The 25738-nt window shown below is 44.6% G+C and overlaps 1 protein-coding gene across 1 annotated transcript; it reads left to right on the top strand.

The window, feature by feature from the left end:
• Nucleotides 1-1921: 1921 nt before the first annotated feature.
• On the top strand, nucleotides 1922-24572 carry LOC119163802 (uncharacterized). Its single transcript, XM_037415873.2, has 7 exons — nucleotides 1922-2207; nucleotides 10358-10515; nucleotides 13965-14134; nucleotides 16330-16508; nucleotides 20248-20308; nucleotides 21742-21962; nucleotides 24068-24572. The coding sequence occupies exons 1-7, from the start codon at nucleotides 2110-2112 to the stop codon at nucleotides 24219-24221; spliced, it is 1041 nt and encodes a 346-aa protein (XP_037271770.2). The 5' UTR covers nucleotides 1922-2109; the 3' UTR covers nucleotides 24222-24572.
• Nucleotides 24573-25738: the final 1166 nt, after the last annotated feature.

Here is a 25738-nt window from a genome sequence, read left to right as displayed (position 1 = left end):
AGCATTGTATAATTAATATCATATAACACATGTTCAGTGGTTATTATAGCAGTCATAAATGCAAAGCTTTGCATTAACATCACTGCCATGCAGTGGTGTATAATGCCACTGCACTTGCAGAATATTCCAAGTCATTGAGTATGCATATTATATGTAAAAGTAATGTACGTACCCAAGCAACATTAACGCTACCAACCCTATTCTAAAGCGGCCTAGTAATGAGGTGGTACATTTCTGATGTTAGATACATGCCTGCCAAACAGCAAGTCTTGCAGACCTTATCAGGATGCACAAATTTGACTGGCCCCCCAGTTACCATATGCTGTCAACTTTAAAGCAGTAAGCCAGGCCTCCTAGTTCTATATATAGCTTGATTCTGTATTAATCTTGATGCTGATGCCTTTTTTTTTTCTCTTATGCCATTTGATCAAACATTCATATCAGCACTGCCAAAAATAAGACACCGTGTGCTTGGTTATGCTTAGATGTGTTATTTTATTGGAGTGACTTGTACATTGAATCTCTTACTAGTATATGCATGACCCCAAATGAAAGTTCGTATAGTTAAAAAATGTGCTGTAGCTATCTATATCTTCGAAAGAAAGCAAAACTTCTACTGAACGACCATTTTTTATTCAGCTTTTTCATGTCAGTATCGCAAAAACGAAAATCAGTGGAGGCAATTTTTTTTTCTACGTGGAGGCGTTATTACTCACTCATCACTTCAGCCTCAATTAAACTTAAAATGCAAGATATATCCTTATGTCATATTTGGCGTCAAGCGCCAACCTAAACCCAGGCGTCGATGTATTTCAGCACTTATTATGTGAATGCAATGCTTTGCGCGGGTTTCGTATGAAGCCACCATTCATGCCAAGGTGCTACTATGCTGAACACAGGCGCTACATATCCAAAACAATGCACGACTACCTTCCTTGTTAGAGCATGTTTTGAAACCCTTGGACAAGTGCTGCGCTTTAGGACACATTGGAAACTCAAGGATTTTACGCTTTAGTCAGCTCAGCTTTGGCGACCTGACGAATGAATGAAATGAATGGAGTATGCCCGAATCGCGCTAGCCGTGCATTCATTTTCACGCCGCGCTTCCATTCCAGGAGCGTGCGCAACTTTTCCTCGCATGCAAGAAAACGATGGCATTAATGATAGCGCGCAACGATCTCGTTTAAATAGATATACACGCAACAGCTGGCAGCCAGGCACGCCCATTCACGCAGCGTGTGTTACACGCCTTCGGCCATTCATTGGAGAACGATCTCATTCATATCGAGTGGAAGCGCTTCGCGTAGAGTTTCCGGGATGCTAACTGTAACTATCACAGCGTACGGCTCCGTAGGCCTAAGCGGCGCGAAAGAAACCGCCGCGAGGTGCCAACGGGCGGCAGCCACTGTTTACGTGCGTGCAGTCACGTAGCACCAGCGTAGCACGTTTGACCCGATTCGCGCAGGGGTCGAACTGCGCTTGCGCGGTGGATCCACGAACTAACGCCGCTTCGGATGACCTACTCGGACGTAGGGAACACTGTACGCGATCAGGATCTGGCGTTGATTTGCAGAAATACGCAGACTAATGAGCGTTAAGAACCTATTCCCGTAAACAACCTACGCCTGTGCGCGCACTCAGTTTCACGGCGCGGAAGGGAGACGCTCCGCGCAGTCCGCCATTTTTAAAAGGACTTATCGCGCGTGCCGTACCTTCTCGCCTTGAGCCGGCGGTTTCAACCGTCGCCTTTGCAGACACCAGTGAGCACAAAAGAACCCTTCGAATAGGCGAAGCAACGCCGGCCACGCTGTGTAGGCGCCGATATGGAATAGGAATCGACGACATAAACAACCCGGGCGCCGGTAAGGCGCTGCGGAGGTGTCGCCACCTGTTGTGCGGTTTTTACGTCACCGACCAAGATGGCAGCCAAGGGGAGAGCGTAATGTATGAAACTGAGCGCTAGCTCACTTTTTCGCATGTGCGTCGCGCGCCGTGGAAGCTCGGAACTGCAGCAGTGAACACCAATGTGGTAGTGCAACGGAATACACTGGACGTGGCCCCGATTCCCCTGGGCTCCGGCCGCGGGAAAGAACTGCGTGCGCCGCCAAGATGTTCAACGTCGAGCAGCAGCAGTTCGGCGGGAGCCTCCTCAGTCATTCTCATTATCAAAACAACATCGTCTCCGCCGCCGCAGCACGACAGCCCTGGTATGTCCTACTTTCGAAGCACGGCGGTTCGCGACAGCCGCGTTGTTCAGCGCATTCTGTTTCCTCGAGCAGCGCGACACACTTGCAGCATTCTTTCGGCCGGGACACGGGCCGATTCTGTGGGGGCGGGCTACATAACGTTTGCGAAACTGGTCCAACAAAAAAAATAGGTATCGTCGCCTCTTCGCGAATCGGGTACCAAGTGTCCCGGCCGTCGTTAGAAAAGCTTCGTTGAAACAGGACGTCGTTCTCGTGTCTCGCGGTACGAATGAGGAAAGAAAACTACGGTGAGACCCGGGGCGCGCCTTTTCGCGATCGCGGTGCCGTTGACCCCAGCAGCAGGCAGCGCGCGCGGGGAGCTCGAAAAAGAATCGGGTGTCTGTCATTCCAATCATCCGGCGCGCGCATTGTAACGTCACACGCCTCTCCGCGCAACCCGAGCGCGCGCATAGCGCACGTAAAGCGCGCAAGACGGAAAGGGGACACCGCGTTGTCCGTACAGTGCGTCGCAACGAGCGCCCCCAGGGTGACGGGCCGATTTTGCGGTGTCGCTCCGGACCGCGTAAACAACGGGCACGACGCGTGTAGCACGGGAGTGTATGTGTGGATCGCGGCGATAAAAAAAGAAACTGTCGCAGCGATAGACTTCAAGGCTGTTCGGCGCTGACCGCTTGTTTTCGCGCCGCGGGTCACGCCTCTGCGCAGCGCGTTCCGAGATGTTCAAAAGTAGGCGAACACATGTACCAGCCCAGGGCCACTACCGCGTAAGCGAACGGTGCAGTCGGCTGGTGTTTTTTTGCGGAGGCAAAAAAAAAAAGCCTTCAGTTCTTGAGTACTCCACAGGGACTATAGGTATGCTGCAACGATTATGAGGGCCACGAAAGTGGCCCCCATGCCTCTTCAACACTTTTTTTTTTTTTTTCCAAGAGCGTTGCGCGTTTTCGGCACAGCGGGCTGTTTATGCCTCCCTCCCAGACTGAGGCGCCCGTTTTGTGTGTTTACACTTGTGGCGATTCGGGTTCGGCGCAGTTGGACGGAGGAGGCAGGCTGGTGGAGGTGTGGAGGACCAGACTAGCTGAACCTGTTATCTTCATTGGGAAAAAGAATGTTCCCTGTGCCCCGTAGACTTTGGCCGCGTCTAGGGCCGGGGTGGACTCGTTTTAATCGTTTCGCGTTGTTGATTATTTCTTTTCTCCTCCCCTTGCCCTTCCGCAAAGTGGTTTCGCGCTCCTCTCGGATGTTTTTGCTCATCCAGTGAACCGCCGTACATCCCCAGCGCGTCCTTATTGACGTCGCCCCTCATCCGTTGTTCGATTGACTTTTACGAGAAGGCGAGAAAGAGGACGAGCGAAAACACACGTAGCCCCGTTATGACCACGGAAGACCTATATAAAGAACCAGCCGCGCGAGGTGGCCGAAAAACGACGGGTGCCTTTTTTTTTTCTTTTTTGTGGGTGAGAATGCGCCGTGTCTCCCTCCCTTAAACAATCTCTCTCGGAAGGGAATGTTCGTTTTTTTCGAGGTTGTTTACAACGGCGTTGAACGCGAGCATGGCTCGCGCGGCCGCTCCAGTCTTCCAAGGACGTGCCGTGGCTCGACTCGGAGTTTATTTTATTTTTCGTTCGACTGCTGCTTTCCGTGTTGGCTTATGCAAATGAGCTCGCCCGCTCTTTCGTTCTTCCGTGCCCCTGCGCCATCGCGTCCAGTTTTTTTTTTTTTTCTTGCGTTCCTCTCCGGTGGCCGCGATTGTCGCTACCGCTGTGCGTGGAATGGAGCGATGGCGAGCCGATATCTGAATAGCCGATGACATTCCCGAAGTCCACTTTAAAACAGTCGGCCAGTTGGTTGGCCGTGGCGTTGACATCGTTTCCGGGTTGAAATCGATTGAGGTACGCTCGCACGTAACGCTAATTAACACACCCACACCCCTTCTTGAGGCGTTGCCATTGGGCGTGCCAATCTTTAATTGCAGACGAACCCGGATATTGCGAATTATCGTGTATATCGAACTCTTGTAAGACACATCTGTAAAAAAAAAAAAAACTTGGGTGTGTAAAGTATCTGATATATCAAATTACCTCAATGTGATTGATATGTGGGGCTTAACGTCCCAAAACCACTATATGATTATGAGAGACGCCGTAGTGAAAGGCTCCGAAAATTTCTTCCACCTGGGTTCTTTAACGTGCTCCCAAATCTGAGCACACGGGCCTACAGCATTTTCGCGTCCGTCGAAAATGTAGTTACCTTAATGTATAACTCTGTCGTAGTCCCCTTCAGATTTCCTTACATCAGTGTTTCATTGTATAGGCATTTGTGTGAAGTTCAGTGCTGTTATCTGTTAAGGCAATTGAAGGTAATTGGAGCCCATACTAAAATGCTTCACTCGCACTTACAGCTAGTACATTGCCACTGAGGGTGCTTAAAGTTTATGATGAGGGTGGCTTCAATGGGCCACCCTAATGCACTCTTAACCATTTTATAGCTAATCTTTGCAGCATGGGTTTGAGTCGATGATTACACACCACTATGTAGGTTAGCAGTCAGTGTTTATGTTAAAAAATGGCAGTGAATGTATGTATGCCATTGTAGTAAATTCCATCTCTTGTGCCTTACCACGGATAAATTTTTTTCGTGACCAACTCGTGCAGTTTCAACGAACGAAAAGTTGTAGTTGGAGGTGACCATATTGCAGCCGAATAGAATATTTCAAACATAACGAAGCTTTATGCAGTTATTAATCATGTCTGCATTACATTGCTCAATGCTATTTTCACGAAGTCATAATTCGATGAATTATGCGCTCAAAGAATGTTGCTAGCTTGCACATTATCATGTGTCTGCCTTGTTTGAAAGGTATGCAGTGCAAGTTTGAGTCCACGATCAAAGTTTGGTCCCTGAAATTAGTGATTTGGAATGCTTATTGTAGACATACTTCTCTGCCTCATCTGTCTTCCTTAATGTATGAATAGTGATGTTGAAATGTACTGCTCTCACCAATCATCAGCTGAGCTCCTGTTGTTACGATCAATGCGCACGGCTTCCCAGTAATTGTAAAGAAATGTCAAAACTTCGTGCTGTGTTGGAAATTGCGAAGTTTGTATTCATTATAACCACGAGTGTCTAATCTTGCATCTGGAATTAACATTTGTAGCCTTTTTATAAATGCAGTTGCACTCGAAATGCACCTTGAGCATTTCGAGTGTAACTTCGTTCAAGTGGTGCTCTGAGAGGTGTGTGGTGCGCAAAAAAGAATAAACGCTTTTCTCCCGTTATCCAGTTGTATTCATTGAACGGGAAGGTCTGTTCACTGCTCGTTACAGGCACCTCATTTGTCGCCGTTTTTAAAACAAGCAGACTTAACTAGCTTTCACGAGTACACAATACAGGCAACCACCACACGTCTTCTACACTTGAATCGCAATCCCTTTGTTGAGAGCTGTTTTAAAGGCATGTAAATATCACAGAAGTTCTCGGAAGGAACTTTTTTTGGGAAGCCTTAGGGGCCGCATGATTGTGGGTTCTCGAACAGTAACTCAGCTGAAGCCAGCATTTCAACAAAGGGACCGACTTCTGTCAGCTGAGGCAGCAACTGCTTTGCTACTGGCGTTCTCACCCGCATCTAAAACACACTCCACCGCTCATTGAAATGTGGGTTCTAGGAACATTCCATGTGAAATGACTTCCCATCTCTTCAAGCCTGTCGCAGAATTACTGCCTTAATTGTGTTTCAGGGAGCATATGCACCTTAAGAAATCACATCGGTGACATTTTGAACTTAAACTATGAATAGGCAGCACAGTTTTGAGAACTCCTTTTGAGAACTATGGAATGTTTTGAACTCCGCAGCACAATCCATGAAGATAGTACAGACATTTTAACACTACTAGTTCAGAGACTTTAAATGCCGAGCAGTGTGGAGAATGTAGTAGCTCTGTATTCTAGTGAAAGACATCTGTAAGAATAATGACACATTTAAATTTATTGATACTATTGCCACTGCCTAATGTGTTGATAAGCATTTGTGAGTGTTTTGTACTCTTCAGAAATGTCTTAAAATCACTTGTGTACATGCTTTAGGACATAGGCCTTAACCCGACGGGCTCGTTATTTGCTGCTGTTATTGCCTGCGCATTTGTTGTGCATGTGTGTATTGTTCAAGTGTGATCACTTCAGTTCTTGTGTCAGGTAGCATGCCAGTGCTAACATGTGGAACTCTGCCTTTAAATGTGGCATTTGTCCTTTAAATTAAAAGTGCCTAAATAAAATGAATGAGCATTTTTGAAATGTGTTTAATAACTGACAGTGAATTATGAAAAAAATTTAGGTTAAAGCGAAGATGGCATGCTTTGCCCCTCTCAGATTGCTCCTAAGAGTGGGCGGCACACTCAGTCAACTGCACTTTTCAGGCGTGACAGAACCACTCCATAAATAGTTGGTTAGGTGTGCTACTTGGCTGTTGGCATTGTCTGATGATTTCTGTAGATTCAAAGTACGTGTTTCCTATATGGATGAAATACAAAAATGTTTAATTTTAAAGTGCATTATGCAATAGACATGTATGCCACGACCATGCCATCTAAAAGAGCTTTACTATTTTTTCCCTGCTCCATCAAGACTACAGACAGGTGTTGATGATTTGGTAGTGAATGGGAATGTGTACACTGTTTGGCTAATATGGCTGCCTTTCTAAATTTTAAATAATCATGAAAGCACCTGAATTTGTTTAAAAACTCTTTAGATTACTTGTTCCTGAATGGTCGTTTTCTTATTTTAATAAAGATGCTTTCTTATGTTACAAATATGAGAATGTGAAAGTGCCTTAATGATAATGATAACGCAGTGCATGGTTCATGAGCTATTAACAGTATATTTGATTCAATTCAAATCCTGCAAATTGTTATTCATTGTCAGATTATCTTCAAAGACTACTTGTAACGCTTTTGCTTGTTAGACATATGGCCACAGGCAAGCACTTTTAGCAGCAGTTAGAGAATCCCCTCCTGGGCAAGCAAAACTGATATACAGGAGTCTCAAATACTACAACCTGCTGTTAAAATTCTTATACAGCCTGTGTACGTGAGTTAGCATTATCGTATAATCTAAATGATGTGAACTATTCTGTGTTGTTTACAAAGCCAGCTATTTTCTAGATATGATTTGACCTCAAATATTTGAGCCGCTAATCATCACGTGGACTTGAGACATTAAATCCCAACAATTAAATAATTAATCAGCTATTATAATCATTGTAGCTCATCACTTACTCCTGTCAAATGTGACAGAATTCATTTTAGCTAGCTAAGCACTTTTCTGGTAAAAACATTTCAGCACTCTGCACGTATAAAGTGTTGGCTCCTGGCCTGGACCTTTTTTTTTTTTTTTTTTTTCTACGGCATTTACGTGTTCGCTGCGAATATGTCTGCTAAAGCTGTGAATTGAATTCACGCTTTAGTTCGCGTTTGGCTAATGTTGATGCAGCTGCATTGCAGGTGACGTCAAGAGCGCTTGTGATCACGCAGTTGGTGAAGTTCTGTGTTGGAGCTGGTTAGCTAGCAGGTTACTTCGGCATACGAGAGGGAACGCGCAGCTTTTCAATGCCATCCTTTAGGCCTAGCTGAAAAGCAGCTAGAACTTCGCGTGTGCGGCTTGCGAGATATTTTATTGCTTCTGCTCATACCACAGGAACACACTGTAGTATGGGGCCACTGCATTGTGCTAATAATAGCCAACAGCTGCTTGACACACACGCCTGCGGGCACTCGTCATGGCAAACTGCTCAGCAACCGCATTGATTACGATGCCACTTTCCGTAGTCGCAGTTGCTTCGGACTCTGTGAATGTGTTGGGTATGTGATGTGTCTAAACACACGCGTTCCCCCGAACACATGTGGGGGCGTATCCGGGCAGACCATGCTTGTGCTGCTTAGGAAAACCAGCTATAACCTCTGCACAACCGAACATTTCTGCTTTAAGACCTCTTTTTCTCTCGCAAATGTTTGGTAACTAGAAAAGCTGTAGTGACACCTCACCCTGATTGTGAAGGGATCCTCTACAAACGATGGCCTCTCGTGTGAAAGTTACTGTCAATATGCCCACCATGTAAAACAGCGCCAATTTTGGCAACATTGTCTTCACTTTGTTTTATGTGGCACACATATAAGGAAATTCAACGCAGTCAGGAAGGTTATTTTCGGCATCTGCTTTTGGGCCACATGTTAAAATAGAAAAGGTTTCAATTAATCTTTAGTCCTGCATGGTGTGCAAATTAAATTTCTTTCTATTTAGATGTCATTCAAATAGTGCCCTCCCACTTCATAGTTGTCCTTTCTTTATCTGGACACCTAGGTTGAAAGCATTGTCATTTATTAAACCTTCTTTGTGGATTTGCATTTCAGCATTTATACTCTTTCGTTTCATGCTCAGTGACTTTTCATTGTACTTGCTTTGGACAGTCGTTATAAAACTTTCGCTTATGTGAGAAGGAGCCTCATTCTCAGGATGAGTGTTTTATGTTTGTGTGTTGGTTTTCACTTTGGTATATTTCATGAATGAATTAGTTTTTCTATTTCTCTTGCGTTAACTCGCTCATGCTTGCATGTGAGCTTGCTTGCATTTTATCAAATTTATATGACTTAGCTAGCTCTGCGAATTGAACCCTGTGTTTTGCTTTGTGAAAAATAAACTGCTCGTGAACTTTTAAAACTGTCAAGAGACGAGACAGTAAAAGATGTTGAGAAAACGGAAGGGAGAAAGAATTTAATAGTACATGTTCTACCTTAGTACAGTAAATCCTCGTTATGAAATTTTTACATGATGTTGATAATAAGGTGCATGGGAGTCAATTTTCTAGGTAAATGGTAAAGGCCTCAGACCTGAGAGCCAAGATTGCTAAATACTTCCCTTGCCGTTTATAAGTGATACAGGGTCGTCGAATAATGTTTGCACAGTGCAGTGTCTATTGCGTTGACAGAAAAACAGATCGGGGGCTATCGTCAGCAAATCTCTTCCACCCAACAGGGAATGCATTTGCTCGGAAACGAGTGAAGAGTTCATAATGTGTCAAGAGTTAACAACCCCCTCCGATAAGTCGGCGTCATCAGTATGTTGCAACTCGTGTGAAGATGACGCTTCGTTGCTCGCTCAGAATGCCTCATTTGGAGTGTGTGTGGGGTAACGGGAACTGTTGTAGTGCACATTTATTGCATTGTGCATGATTCATTCTGTATTAAATGTCAGATGGGTGAATCTGCATTTCAGGTGATATTGCAGTATTTTTGTGGAATCTTCTATTGTTTCGGCGGTTATCTGGGTCATCATCATTATAAACACTCGCAGTTTGTGAGAAGATTGTTTCACTGTGTGTAGAATTGGCTCACGTTTTTCTGCATGATTCGTTTTCCTCTTTTCATTATTTCCCAAGTGCTGTCCTTGTAACTGTGAGATAGCCAGCTACAAAAGAAAAAAACCTTTCCATGTTTGGGGGTAATAATTGAAGAGATTGCAAAAGAAAAACAGTCGTACATTACAGTGAATTTAATTTACTTACATTCAATGTTATCTCACAAATTGACGGGAAGCCAACTACTTGTCTTTACTTTTTGACCACAGTAATCCTAGTAGCAATTTCAACTTGTTTCAATTCTCGTAGGACAGTTCATCTCTCTTGCTTTGCATTTTTCAAGGTACTCTCGCTCAATTTCAGTAGGTGGTGAAATTATGAAAAAAATACAATTTTTTTCATGCGGATTGCTGCATGACCTAGCTTTGGCACTGTTTCTTCAAAACACCATGGTCAGGGTTGATTCCACGTTTCGTTTCATGAAACATGAAGGTTCAATAAGCCTGTGTTTTTATAATTGAGAAGCGCTAACTTCTTTTACTCACTGCGGTGGTCTGGTGATTATGTTGCTCGACTGCAGACCCAAAGGTCACAGGATAGAATCCCAGCAGTGGCGGCGGCATTTCTAAAAAGAAACAATGCTGCTTGAGCCCCTTATCATTAGATGTAGGGTTTTGTTAAAGGTAGTTGAAATTGGTGGCACTTTTCACTCCAACGTCTCTCATCATGTTGTGGTTTTAAGACCTGAAACCCCAACCATTATTATTAATTATTAACTCGCCACTCCTGTCGATGCACCGTCTTGCAGCAGTTCAAGCGTGCCGGCAATGGGTCGTAGGGGCTCGGCCTGCGACAGCGAGAGTCCGGACCCGATGGCCGGCATCGGGGGGGCCTCCACAAGCTCTGGAGATGAGGCATCGACTGACTGCAAGGACTCGGCCTATGTCTCAAGCGAGGGCCTCATGGGTGAGCATGGTCGACTCTCAAAATTTTCCTGACGCTTACATGAAGTAGGGTTCGTCTTACAGGTCAATTTTTGCTTTTCCGTGTTATGCAATTCTGCTAATACGTTATCAAGTTTTACAAATAATAATAAAGTGGTGAACCTTGTCAGCTGTAACAGCTAGAGTCGATGGCGGTAAGTGCATTAAATGAAGTGGTAACAGAAAGCCTGTGTCCTTATCAGCTCTTTTTATTTTTCTACCTGGTCTATTAGGTACACTATTTGCCATCGTGACTGGTGAGGTTCATCATTAGTTATAAATTATCAACCGTAAGTGTAAGATCCGGGCAAACATTTAAAAAGAAGATGGGTGCTTTCCCAGACCTTCAACCTCGAAACATTGTGTCGGTGGGATTGTTCCATATTTTGATGTTGACAGCTTGGCAGGTACAATAATTTCCTTGCTTCTTTCTGATGGAGTGTGTGCAGTGGGTGACGTAGGTCGTAACTGTTTCCTGGGAACTTTACAAATAAGTCAATACCAGTGAACTGTAGGCAAAGTAATGTTGTTCATCACTGAACCACTGTAACCACACGTGACATCTCGCGACATAGACACAGCCATCGCAAAGACTTTTCTACTTGTTGAAACACAGACTCCATGGAATTTCCTGTTAAATAATTTCTCATCGCTGCTAGTGTCAGTTTTTCCCTGAATTTTTTTTCTGTATGGAATCGTGTAATGTAGTTACACAGCAGGTAAAGCTTGAAGAAGAAAATGTGAGAGATGTTCAAAATGTTTTTATGGCACCTAATAGAGGGAATGAGTTCAGAGATGTTAATTACTGATTTTCGAATTCTAAGGAGGATGGAAACAATACTCATTAGGTCTATCCTTTATTTATTAAGATACTTTTTTAGTTATGAAAATACTGTGCACACTTTACCACCTTTTGTTGTATGGAAAATCAATATTACGTATATACCGCTACAAAGAAAACACAATATTACTTCGGTTACACCTCAGTGGAAAGTTGACAAAGGCCAACAGAAATGCTATAAAAGTGCTCGGGAATTTCCATAAGTGGTAGCCTCGCATCAGGAGGCAGCTATACCCATAATTCTTTGCTTTCAGTGGCACAAGACAAATATGCGTTGTCTGCATCCCAATGAAAGATGCTCTGTATGCATTCGGGGGCGTATGTTCCTGCCAAATGAAGTTCTCTATAAAAATTGCCGCTATAATACAGGTGGTGGTGCACAGTACTGCTTGTAATTACGAGGAAGAGGATGTTGGAAACAATGGGGCCTTTCTTTTTTCAATAGCTTTTAGATAGCTCAATCACTAAGTTTTATATTGTATAAGCTGTGCATTAACGTTTTATGTTGTATAAGCTGTGTATTAGTGTACAGTGAATGCATGAACATCTGAATTTTAATAAGTGATTGGGTGATAACTAGGTTGCCAACCGTTTAACAGATTACAGTGTGTCTTATGTGGTTTGCCACTCACCTTTGCCTTCCACCTCAGGAAATGTCTTCGCTACATACTTCTCTTTATGGTCACACCAATTGTAGGCAGCAAAGTAAAGGGTGCTGTGTGTCTTCCTAGCTGGCTAGAACAGGAAAACAAATGATCGCTGCCCGTATGGCGTTAGCTGAATGAGACATTCACCTAGGGGATCAGCAACTGTTCACTTGGAGTGGTGCTCTTGTCTTTCTTCAATCAAGCAAATGACACCTTTTACCCTGGAGATGTAAGAAGCGTGACGCTACCAGTGTCACTACAAATGAGCAAAGTATGAGTATAGGTGACACAGAGAAGCATGTGTTCGTGCGTTTTTCAGTAAACAATTTTTCGTAGCTTTTCTACAGTTTGTAGCTTTGGGACATTTGCCAAAGGTGATTGTCACGTCGTTCCACACGTGACGCCTGCGTCTGTTTTAAAGGTGTTCAAAATGTCGAAGGTTGGCAACAAAGGACCTTTGAAAGCCAGGAGCAATGAAATTTCAGGTCACTTAGAAAACTAGAGCATTTCGTTGGAAAAGGTGAAAGTATGATATGAGCCTCAGGAGGTCATTATGTGGTTTCAATACCAGAACTGAGGAAGAATGCCACTATTATTACACTCTAGGAGTAAAACATGATAGTACAGTCATGTCTTCGGCATGACTTTCGAGGTTAGGTGTAGCACGCAGCTGCTCATTGTCTGTTTATGAAGTCTTTGAAACAATCTCTTGAGATATTGCTGTGGGAAAAGAGGTGGGAAAAGGGAGGCTACAAGGCAGACAAAAGGCTTACAAACTGCACATGCGCATTCTTTCATCTAAAGCATCTTTTTGCTGACAATTAGCCATTTTTTGTGTGTTTGGCAAATACATGCCTGCCAACTTTTTTAATTGTTCTGTAAAGTTCGCATATTTGTGCTCAATGTGACATTTTTCAGAAAATAAGTTTGTGGGAAAAAGAAGTGTTTCGCTTAGCAATCTGTGGCCATACCTTTTGAAGCCTTTAGGTAGGGCACCGTAAGGCCGCATCCTATGAGCCAGTTTATTTATACGAACAGAATATCTGTGAGAAGTGTTCACGAAGCGCGCATTACTGAACAAAATGAATTTGCTGAAAAGGCACACCTTGGTAACTTCGAATCAGTACGGAACTGAAGGGAGCGAGGCGTCTCAACATGGAGCATAGTTGAATGGCAGCACTTCTGAAGGCAAAATTGCTCTGCGTATTGTAATTTCATCACTGAAGCTTAGCTGTTTGAACTTTGGAAGCTGCACGAGTAGTTTGATCATGCCCCTTTCGAGCCCTTCTTTTTCAGCAGACATGCATAAAGTTTTGTGGTCTCCATCTGGCATTTTCTTCAGGCACCATTGTTAGTCTTGCTTCGCCCAGAACTGAATATATAGTAGTTTCGTCGTTGGCTCAAATGTCACCAACTGCAACATAAGTTGAAAAACCCCATCATAGATGGCATAGATGGTTTCTCGTCCTCTTTTGAAATGGAACACAACGTCACGAGGAATGAAGACTAATAGCGATGTCATAGAAGCACTGAACACCCTCGAAATTGTTCACATTCGGGAATTCCTGAGAGCGATATCTGGCGGCCAAGCCTGTGAAGCCACAGATTGGAAAAAAAAAAAAAAAAAGCTGTCGAACTTTGTCAGACTAACTCAAGAAGTATATTTTGGGCTAAGAACTCGCTCGGACTTGCCAATCCTCCTCAACCAGACTATCTCAGACTCATGAGCGAGATTCGCCGACCTATGGTCTCCGCCGCCTTAACATAACCTACACAAAGGTGCATCTAAAAATTCTACGCCTGCCATAATTTCCTTGTCTGTAAGCGATTTGTGTGTCCACTGATTTACCTACCGTACCCTTCGTCGCCATCTGGCCACCGCAGTGGCAGCTTGCCTAAAGCAAGGCCCTGCACAGAGCAGTGTGGTGTGCATCTCTCACGCAGACACAAGCCCGCCCATGGCGTCGACATGGTGCCAGTTTCCAGCCGGTTCGGAGGTGGTGTTCGACAGGCTCACCGAACTGGCCATCATTGCAACAAGCCCGGAGAGCCCACTCCTGAGGGACTCGCCGCCACCCATTTACCCAACCTCATCATCATCGTCATTCACCGCAGTAAGGGTGCATCTACTCTGGTTGCCTTTTTTAGGCTTTACCCATGGTTCTGAACAAAGTAACCCTACAAAGCTTACATATTTTAACCTACGAACAGTGAACCCAATGGGAGGTATAAGGGACACTATCTATAGTTTTTTGCTGTAGTGAAGTAATTATGGCATAAATTTAAATTCAGTAAGATGAAAAAATTAATGCAGTTAGGACTGGACCTACAGCATTTGGATAGCGGCTGCTGCTCTAGCTCAATCAGTAGAGCATTAGACTAATTATCTGAAGGTTGTAGGTTCGGTCCCAACCTACAGCAAGTTGATTTTTCATTCGCTGTAACTTTTTCCTATTAAGCCATACTTAATTCACGACGCCTACAAATAATACAAATAATACAAATAATGAAGTTGAGGGAGCCTTATGGCTCCCTCAACTTCATTGTCTGTTGGTTTAATTATCGTAGTAGGGTTGACAGGCTGGCTATTTGCTACAGGCGGGCTAGTTGGTGGCTTGTCTGTTCTCTTGTGTCCCGTTGGTTTGCACTTCCAATTATTTCATAATAGTTTAATTATGTTGCAGTTAACAAAGAAACAAGCACCTGATACATTCCCCTTTTCATTCCTGCAAAGCCAAAAAGTACAAGGGTTGTAGTAGTTTGTAGTTTAGAATCACACTATGGTAATTTTGAGACAAAGGTAAGCCAGAGTCGACGGGAATGAAAAAGAAAATGATCCCCAATAGAGATCGAACCCACAACTTTTGCATTACTCATGTGGTGCATGTCCAGTTTTTTCGTGGCAGTAGTCATCCCCTTCATTGGGCAATTCTGCAGGTGTAGCTTTGGGTGTGCTAACCAATGCCACTCATAGCTCTGTTCGCGAACGTGTAACGTTGTTTTGTTCTCGACACAGCACCTCATAACACAAGGTCTTTATAAGGTGGCACACTCAACCCGTGCCCCCACCACCCCCTCCTATGTTTTTTTTTAATCATGGCCTACAGAGCTAAAGATGACCGTTTCAAGGAGGTGCATGCCCCGAAAAAAATTTCTGCCTACGCCCCTGCTTAAAAGTCTACCGGCTAGGGTCAAAGCCCTTGTTATGAAATGAGCAAAACCAGAATGGATTGAATGACCTACTTTTTTGGGGCAAAATCGAATGAAGCCTTCAGTCAATGGAGTGCAGGAGAGCATGGCATAGACGGTTCTTGTGGTCTTAACTGAAGTATAGTGATTTATTCATTTTTTAGATATATATGTATGTTTCAGTTAAAAAGAACCAAGTAATAAAAAATTTATCGTGAGCACTGCGCATCTCCAATCAGCTCAGTATGGACCTGAGTCGTATAGAGCACGTCGGAATATTTTTTCCGATAACATACCATGATTGCCACTTAACATAAGTCATTTTTGTTACCTTCAAATGTAAGTTCAAGGAGTTATCAAAGAAGACTGCTCACGCATGATCGTTGCTTGAATAGGCTATAATTAGTGACTACGATGAATGTTAAACCATGGTAAGATGGTCATGTTTAAAAGCAAACAAGAAACCTTTAACAGGGGAGGGGGGGGGGGGAAGCAGCCACCATGTGCTAATGTGATACAAGACTGGAGGCAGCATTTGATGCAGTGCCAGCATTTTTTCCCCTTTCTTTTCTGGCTAACAATAAATGCGATGAAAGGGGAGAGGGGGACAATTGCCTAACGTTCATCGTAGTCACCAATAACCTGTTCAAGCAACCTTCGTGCCGCATGTTAAGTTCGCGCACTTCAAACAAAGGCTGAGATAAACTTAAGCAGCTCAGTTGTCGTACCGCATATAGAAAATTTTCAGCGTACCAAACTTGGAGTAGAGAACAGTGAGAAAGATAACATAAGAGACTAGGAATAATACTCTGTTAGGATGAAGTGTGCGTGTTTTCATTTTCTGTTCTGAAGTTTTTAAAGAATACTGTGTTGTTGCTTTGAACGCGACCAGTGCTTCTATGAATACATCAACGTGGTCTGCTATTTGACCTAGCAATGCTCACGTGCCAGGACGGCTGCGGTGTCTGAACTCCTCAGTGACTGCTCCACTCACTGGGGCTGTAGAAGGTGGATGCATAGTAAACTGAGTGCTTTTCGGTTCGGGGCTTGAATGCTTGCCTGTTGTGTTCATTGTTCTGTCGCAGTTGTGACATAAGTACTTCTGTTGTTTTCCCACAAGGGCGGGCCACCACCACCACTGTCACCACCAGGACGCCAACGATCATTCAGCCTGTCGGCGCTGCATTCCTATGCACGGCCACCCCTGCCCCCTCGCTTGGGTCATGCTGTCTCACATTATCCACCAGGATCAGGTCCACACGGCACCCAGCCCATGGGGGTCATCGATGACAGTCCCAGGTCAGCAGTACTTCTTTAATCTTTTAAAGAGTATAGCCTTTCTCGGGATACTTGAATGCAGAAATTTTGGTCGGCCTGTCTGTCTGTCACACGATTCAGCCACACGACCAAAGTTCAAGCGCCAGCTGAATGCCCAGTTATGTTGAACTGGTGGCTATGTTCATACTTGTGAACATTGTTGATTGAAAAGCAAATATGTATATCTGAAGTGCAACATCAGTACGCAAGTATTAGGTGGTGTGTTCCTTTAATAGAAAATACATGGATATCTAATTCTAAAGACCTTGGTGTTTCTTAGGTTGTGCTGAAGATGTGACGCTATGCACGAAGAAAATGCGACACATGCACGAAAAAGTGCGATATGGCACTGCCACCTGGCAGTGGTCCTGGGTTTTGCACAAGCTCATGCTTCACGATGCCACTTCCAGATGCCATCCATATCTCACGCAGCCCCATATCTTACACGGATCAGACCAGGACTTGCGTAGTATGGCCAGCAGAACACTCTTTTTTCGACGACATTTGCAGCGAAGCACATACATACAGGACTAATTACAGTAAAACCCCAATGATTTGGACATCACGGGACTGGAGAAAAAGTCCGAATTAACTAAGGGTACAAATTATCGCGAGTACGAACAAAACAGTTGAAAAACGTCTCCTACATCATCAGACTTTTATTTCTTAAAAAAGTCTGTGATTGCAATTTGCTTCATGGACACAACGTGGGACGAAGTCACAGTTTTGCGAAGTTCCTGCAGGTGGTTTAGTCCGCTCACACTGTCCGAGGAAAGCATTCATACGTCCTCCAAAACGGCCAACACATGCGCAGCCTCCGTCATTATGTGGCGTGGATGCTCTTCAGCATCACTTACGTCCTCGTCAGCCGATTCCCCTTCGCCGTCCAAGACTTCAGCGTCGATATCGCTGTTGGTCACTGTGCCGGCCATGGCAACTAATCGCCAAGGGGCACGTCAGCTCACATGATGCTCACATAGCGGACGTCTTGCCCTTCACCGGTTTCCTCATCGGCCACCACACCCGGATCAGCAGTGTTGTGCGTGAAGCCGCTATTTCTAAAGCAGTTTGCGACTATTGCAGGCGGTGTGTTGTTCCACACTTATGTCAGCATATGGATTGCGCTTAGCAGGCTTACTTCGTACTGCTTGCCTGACTCTATGCAGAGCAACATCCGCTCGAGTACCTGCCGTCGATAGCGGCTTTTCACAAACTGTATGATTCCCTGGTCCATCGGCTGCAGGGAAGCCGTTGTGTTTGGAGACAGGAATAGCAGTTCAATGTTCTCGATCCCAGACACCTTTGTGTGCGCCCTATAGTTGTCTACCACGAACAACACCTTCCAAGCCCTGGTTGCAAAGCGGCGGTCGAGCTGATGCAGTTAGGCTTAAAAGAGTTCGGTAGTCATCCAAGCCTTTTTGTTGAGCAGGTAGTCGACAAGCAGCTGCTTAATCTTCTTAAAACATCTTGGCTTCGCAGCCTTCTCAACCACCAGCAGCGGCAGCCGCACTGTGCCGGTCATGTTAGCAGCGAGAACTGCCACGCGCTTTTTACATTGTTTTCCACCGACGCACGGGTCCCCCTTAAACACGATTGTTTTGTCAGGCAGAGCCTTATAGAACAGCGCTGTCTCATCAGCACTGAAAATGTTGCATGGCTCGTACGAAGAAAGGCGCGCGGATAGTTCAGACCGCCAGTCCTGCACAACACTTTCGTCATCCGCGCCTCTTTCACCAAACATGTTGCAGAACACCAGCCCGTGTCGCTTTTTAAAGCGGTCGAACCAGCCTTCTAATGCATTGAAGGACTCAATGTTTCTGGTCACCGTGAACTTCTCTGCTTGTGCGCAGATAAGGGAGTCACTCAAGAGCAAACTCGCATCGTGCGAAACTGCAATCCCGTGCAGCAGCGCTTCTTCTAGCTTGGGATGTGCTGCCGTTCGCAGCATTTTCCTTTGGTCGCCAAACATGTCCCCTGTCATACGCTTGCATAATCTGTTCTTCGTTCTTCACGTAAGTGCTCAGCGTGCTGTTCTTCACATTGAACTTTTCCATCACTTCTTTTCGAGATGCTCCCGCTTGCAACACCTTCAATATTTTCACCTTCGCAGCCAAATTCTTTGCTTTATACTTCGCCCTCTTCGCTGCGGGAGGTGGAGCCACAGGAGACGGAGGAGAAGCCATCCCAGGGTCACTCGCGTGGTGGTCACGCGCGCACACAAAGTAGACAACACAAACACACACGCAACAAAAAATGCACGGTTATAAAAACAAAATAAAAACCGGCCAACTTTTCACAAAACAGCAAGCAGTAAGATACCGTACAGATAAATAATTTAAAGCACACTAGAGGTGAGCAATCCAACTCAACCGTCACGCGCAAGAAAAAAAGGAAAAGCAAATCCGTGGGTTGCCCGTTGCTGATGACAGTAGCGATGCACTGCCTTCCATTTTAGTTGTTTAAACCACCATGTGGTTTTTTTTGGGGGGGAGGGGGGGTGCCTTTAGAATTGTACAGCTAGTTCCTACCCGTGGATGAAGTTTTGAATCTCGAAGGCCGCAATCCGATCCCAAAGTTGTTTAGGTGCGCCATCGATTTTGCCAGCAGAATCCGCTGCTGCTTCCTCGTCGTGACTCGACCGCGGTCGGGCGTTGGAATTAACCGAAGTGCAACCGAATTTGTCCGAATTAGTGAGACTCTTCAGTCATAGCACAATGTATATTTTGGACGGGACCAGACGCAGTGGCTGAATTAACGGGGGTTGAATTAACGAGATTTTACTGCATTTTACAAAGAAAGCTGTTTTCATAACAGGGCCAGTATGCACACATTACACTTGTTTCACATATAGCATGCAATGTTACGGAAGTAGGTGAAAAAGTTTGTTAATCGAAATGTATGCATAGCATGTCTGGTAATCTGCTTTCAAGGTTTCGATGTCTATCACAAGCCTGGTGAGACTATTTTCCATTGATATGAGTATTTTTCATGACCCTGAAAGATCTGTAACATTGAAATTTTACTATGCCTGTATTTTAAGGTTACTTCATTTGTTATGTTCAGGTCACATAATTAAATAACCTTGAGACCAGCTATGCTAACCTTGGGAAAACAGGTAAACAAATTTATACAGAGCACCTGTGTTGTGTGCTTCTTTGTTTGGGTGTCCATATTCTCTTCAATTTTGTGCTGCTGTTCTTGAGATAATGTGCAATCAACTGGCTCACCATTATCGCTAAGCAAGTTCATATTTGTATGCACTTGGCACGTTACCGTGTCTTTTTTGAGTTCACCTTTGATGTGAGAAGAATGTGTTGACATTCTACTTAAATTTGCCTTAAAGGGCATCTTTTATAATCCTATTATGAGTCTTGTAGAAATAAATATTTGAGTAGTGCCATCCTGGACTGTTGACACTGCCACTTTCAGTGTAACTAGCAGATGTGCAGTGTTACAGTTGCCTTCTATGCATGCAACTCGTTCTACAGACGCATCGAGTGTTTGTAAATGGGTTAAATTAATGCACCTAGCACGAAACTGAGGATTTCTTTGTGTATCAACAAAAGATGGCGTCATTCGTAAAGCCCTACGCTCATCTCAAATGCGTAAAATTTTTTCCTTTGCCTTGCGTATTTCGACAGAACTTGTTTTCCGCTGCACGGAGTTAGTGACGGTTCTGTGTGTGATTGTTGATGTGCGATGCCGTTTCACTGCATTCCAGGGTACTGCCCCTCACTCCTGAAGATAGGTCAGCTGCGTACACGCTCAGCACCATGGCCCAAGTGAGTCGCTTCTTGCTACCAGTAGTGTCTAGAGTGGTGCTCTATGTTTCCCCTAAAGGGTTTCCTTAGAAAGCGTGGTGCAACCTCACCGCAGGACTTCACTCTTCACTGCTTCACAAACCATCTGTCTTCAGGTTCCGCAGCTAGGAGCGTAGGGGGTGGTTACCAACGCATGCACACACTGCTTTCTTTTGAGCACGCTCCTTTATATGCTAGAAGTTAGATACATGGTGACGGCAAGCTTTCAGTGGGTTGTGTAAAAGCTGCTGTATTTTCTTGCGCATAGCCCACCGAAAATAAACAAAACATTTGGAGCTAATGTCGGGGTAAATTTCATGAGGCAAATTTTGTTCATGGCACGACTTTACTGAGATTCAAGCTAAGTGTAATAATCTAATCATGCATAGTTGTTTTATATAGTTTTTATTTTCTCATTGCTTGCAGTGGAGGTGTGCATTATGCGCAAAAAAAAATACATGTTAGTCCTGGGTGTATTATTCTAATTGTTTCTTGCTTCTTTGTTTCTTTCATGAGTGCTTTCTCGACAATAAAAATTATTTAAAAGAAACAGCACAAAGAAAAATGAAGGCCAATCAAGTTTGAATGAAGCGATTGCACGTGTGACAGTCATGCAAGCGGCATCAAAATTCCAGAGTATAAACATGCGTCCGAAAACAAACACACAAATTCGACCTTCGATATAACGAACTTAAATATAACGAAATATGGGATATAATATATTAAATGAAGAATAGTCTTGTAATATATATATATAGTGCTAGGAATTTACTTTTATAATGAACGTTTAGATTTAAGAGCTTATATTTGTGTAAGATGCAACTTTGTTATAACAAGGTTTAAGTGTACTACTAACAAACACAAAGGTGCAAAGAAACCTTCTTCTGTATTAGTCAAGAAGACAAGCTGAGTTTAGGAAAAAAAAACATTTTGTTAGTTTTTTGAAAAGGAGGTACAATCTTTAAACCAGGGATTAGGCACTCATAAATACCCGACAAAAGTAGAGGAGAGTATTAGTCAAGAAGACAAGCTGAGTTAAGGAAAAAAAAACATTTTGATAGTTTTTTGAAAAGGTGGTACAATCTTTAAACCAGGGATTAGGCACTCATAAATACCCGACAAAAGTAGAGGAGAGAGTGCCCCCTATTGTAGCACAAATGGTAGAGCATCTATCGCGTAATTCTGAGGTTGTGGGTTGGGATTTCACTGACGGAAGGGGTGCTGTTTGTCATCTTGGTAATTCCTTTCAATTTAGGTTGTCCCTGGCTTAATGGTGTCCTTCACCTAATTGTCCGTTGGTTTCATTCGTCGAGTGTAACGGAGAAATGATCCCCTTCCTTCGCTTTGAAGCCGCGGCGCATGAAGGTTGCCCCCTCAATTCCCGTGATCGGCAAAAAGAGCTGTCGCTTGTGCAGCACTGCATATCACCGCCGGCTCCCGCGCCGCCGCCTGCGCCCTCGGAACCTGCAGCCGTGTCGCCACAGTGCTCGCCTTCCAAAAAGTCTCTCAACACCCGGACCCGCCACACGTCGTGCCCAGACCCCGCCAAGCCCCGACGGCCCATGAACGGGTTCATGCTGTTTGCCCAGAAGCACCGCGGAGAGTACTCCCACATGCATCCTGGCAAGGACAACAGGTATAACCGTTGTAACCAGACTTTGTTCGAGAAGGAAAACGATACGGTACACATGTTTAGGTCGTACGAAGGAGAGTACACGGCACGGGCTCACCTTCGTTTCTGTTTTTTTGCGCAACCCAAATAAGTGTTCAAGAATGCACCAACTATCCGAAACGAGAGCTTTACAATAGAGTACAGTCAGCATCTTACTTTTCCTACCCTTTAGCAACTACAAAGTTAGATAAATCAGGTAGTCCAGAGAAGATTGAAATACCTGCCCTTTTACTGAATTGCTGTGCTGTTTTTATTTCTGTGTTATTGTTCTACTAGATATCCTTCATTAGGTTTTATATTTCATTCTATATTTGTGATTTTTTCCTGACATTTTATATTATGGCATATTTGGTTCTGTTAATGTGCCTTATATAGTAGACTCTCAGTAAACGGAAATCTGTTAAACAGAACTACTGCTTAATCAAAACTATTACCTCTGCAATGCTTGGTTTTGGGCTAGTATTCTGCACCTATGATCACCTCTCAGTAAATGGAACTCCTGTTAAATGGAACATATTTTCTCGGTCGTTTGATGTTCCGTTCACCGAGAGTCTACTGCACCCGCTCCTCTTTCCGGTGCCTTGGCAATTAAATAGTGTAAAAAATAAAGGAATGTATAAATGACTCTTATGCAAACTTCTACTATCTGTTATCTTCATAGAATTTTTATTGAATTTGTGTATTTGTTCTGCTGTTGGTCGATTCGCTCTCGGTGCCTGAAGCCCAGCGAGGCTGGTCTTGTTTGTCCTGTGCTTCAGTGCCATGAATATGCAAATCAGGTCTGCAGAAGCTCCCACAGTCTGGAAGAAGATTCATTACAAAGGCAAATTATTGTCTCGTCAACTGTGTACCATGGTGCAGCGGAAATTGTTGTCCTCGTCCTGGCACTGAATTCTGGACCAACACTGTACCATACAAACTGGCAACACCCAAGGGCCGGCAGATCGTAGAGCTAGACAGAATTGGTGAACAAGTTGGTGAATAACTTGAAGGCACCTGTCTTGGTATTGATTCCCATACTAGGGGGGAATTTTCACTAGACTACAAAGCTCTCTCTCTTTTTTTTTTTTTTTTTGAGGGGTTTCAACAGAAAATTTTTGTAAAAATATGAAACATGACAGGCCATCATTTGCGGCGTTGTGCTGCCGCGAGTGGCAACACTGCAATTTTTCCAGTTCTACCATGACAACCGTACTAATGTCGCACTGTTAGAATGTAAGTTAGAAGTGTGGCAGCTTGGGCTAGTTGGTATGGCATGACGATAGTTATAGCGCGACAACAAAACGACGACACAGAGAAAGCTCGTGTCTTTCGTGTCCTTCTTGTCTCTGTGTCGTCGTTTTGTTGTCGCGCTATAACTATCGTCATAGAATGTAAGGCTTCTCTGGGGCACTTTAAAGGGACCCTACAACACATCTAGTATCCATGAAATGGATCTACAGAAGGAACTTATCGTCTTGCGAATTCATTGCCGCAAAAATTTTCAGAATCCATTTAGCTCGAGCGTAGTTACGAAGATCTGTCGCACACTGTGATTGCATTCTCTCGTTCCGAGAAAAGCACTCGTTCCGAGGAAAGTTTCGTGGAAAGCAGGGAGGGATGGCACGAGGAAAGAAAATACGTCACGCGGGTCTCATAAGCTTGAGAACTTTTTGTCTTCTTCTTTTCCCCCAAGTACGCGACTTGTAAGTGGGATTGTGCGTGTACGTGTGGACGAGTCGCGGCTTCCTGCTGTGGCCTCTGTAACGAGTGAGCGCGTCATCAAATCGGCCAATAACTGGTATAACAGCTGCGATGAGTGATTTTTGAGCTTGTTCTGTCCATTTGTCGGGAGAAGAGAAAGCAACTTCTAGCTGTCTGAGAAATTATTGTTAATTCCAGGCTGTGTGCTGTGCTATAATATTTGGCTCGCGTGTTCTTAGTAGCCTCTACTGCCGATTGGCAGCGCTTTCTGACCATGCTCACAAAGTGTTGCTGAGCCCCTTCAAGTGTCAATACTAAGAGGCAATTTCTACATTCATAAATCTGCCTACTCATGTCATGATCCGTACACATGTTCTTTGCCACAGGGCCATCAGTGTAATGCTGGGCGACCAATGGCGCAAGATGAAGTCCGAAGAGAAGAAGCTCTACTCTCAGGAAGCCAAGGTTCGTGCCGACGAGGTCAAGAAGGTCCACCCAGACTGTTGGAAGCGCAAGCGCTCCTACTCTACCAGTATCTGAATGTGCCGTTTTCACCGAGACACTCACACAATCTACACTCCGGGCTCTCTCATCCGGAGAAGCTCCCCCCGCCTTCCACCGTCGCGCTTCTACCTTGGCAAGTACACACTACCGTTGGAGGAGCGGGGATGCTGTGATTTCGTCGGATGCTCAACGGGATGCACAGGATAGCTTCGTGAAGAGGTGTGCGTGAAAGTGTTAGGCTTCATACTGACTTGCAAGGCCATTCTGAGAACCCCCACTGCCCTGAATCGCGACTATGGAAACCTGACGTTTGCACAGAAAGCAGTAGCCATTCAGGGTCCTTGGACTGCGTTTAGAAAACCTGATGCTAGAAAGTCCGTTGCTGTGAAGTATTGGTAGAGGTGGCCTGTGATGGTTTAGCTGGGTGCAAGTGGTGAGGCCTTACGGAGGAAGCAAGGATCGGTTAACAATACGGCGACGTCGCACTGGCACCATCACGCAGCTTAAATGTCGCATTGTGCTACAGCAACGTTGGCATTGGTCGTCAAGCATCTGTGTGTGCGTTTGCTTCAGACTTGTGCAAGACTGGAGAAAGGGGCCTGATGGAGGAATCTATCACTCTCTATTTACATGTCGTCGTATAGTTTGGAGCAGCATGTGTGATGGAGCGAGACAACAGGCGGCGGTTTACTCGCCGGCTGTGGCTTCTGCTACCTGCTTCTTCCCATTCTTCGTGCTAGAAACCTGCGTGGAGCCGCGCTGTTCATCTAGGTGTTCTTGTGTTTCCCCTGTGATTAAGGGACTTTCCGCTCGTCTTCGTTGACTGATCTTTAATTGTATTCTGGGCTTTCTATGCGGTGCTGTTTCACTGAACTAGAGTGCCCACGATCATTGGAGTAGTTGTGCTTTCAGCTGGCTTGCTTTCCTTTAATTACTAACTAAAGTTTCACGCAGCTGTTTTCTTCTAAGCATTGCATCCTTCATCTCCTTCGCGATCCGGAAGATAGTTTGTAGCAGTGCAAGAATGGTTGACCTCTACCTGGCCTGTTAAGCCCTCTGAACAGCCCCTTCGCCTTGTTACTCGATCCTAAGCATTTCTTCGGTTTCGGACTCTTTCCTTGCTTGACGTATAGCACGCATGGTGGAATGAGCGTTCGTAGAAGTGGTGTATAGTAGTGTACTGCTGCGGCATCCTTGTTGGGCTGTCGTTTCGCACCCTTTCCTTTATTTCTGCTCCTTGCTGCGCCTTTTCTGAAGTGAATGCCGGAGCTGAAAAGGGTGCAGTTGCGTGGTGTGCTGCCCCCTGGTGTTTGGTGGCCCAAGTATTGGGCAGTCGGCATGCGACGTCTAGTTGCATTGTATTATCTTGCAACATGTCAGGCCTTGGGTGTCGAACATTGTTTGCCCGTGTAGAAGTTTCTCTCTGGGTTGGTTCACTTATTCTGGGTCAAGTTTGTTTGTTTTTATGCTGGTTGCAAGAAACTTGCATACAGCTCGTCTAGTGTGTCGTTTTAGGAGTGGTCAGTCTCGCTTCTTAAAATTGTTATAGCTCT

This window comes from Rhipicephalus microplus, chromosome 9 (assembly GCF_043290135.1).
Source record: "Rhipicephalus microplus isolate Deutch F79 chromosome 9, USDA_Rmic, whole genome shotgun sequence".
NCBI classification, from domain to species: Eukaryota; Metazoa; Arthropoda; class Arachnida; order Ixodida; family Ixodidae; genus Rhipicephalus; species Rhipicephalus microplus.
Note: the sequence above shows the minus strand (reverse complement) of the source record. Positions and strands in the feature narration are given on the sequence as shown.

Coding starts and splice junctions, on each gene's coding strand:
- LOC119163802 (XM_037415873.2), top strand. CDS start 2,110: ATGTTCAACGTCGAGCAGCAGCAGTTCGGCGGGAGCCTCCTCAGTCAT. Junction 10,516..13,964: donor CTCAAGCGAGGGCCTCATGG/GTGAGCATGGTC, acceptor TCTCTCACGCAG/ACACAAGCCCGCCCATGGCG. Junction 20,309..21,741: donor CGCTCAGCACCATGGCCCAA/GTGAGTCGCTTC, acceptor TCGCTTGTGCAG/CACTGCATATCACCGCCGGC.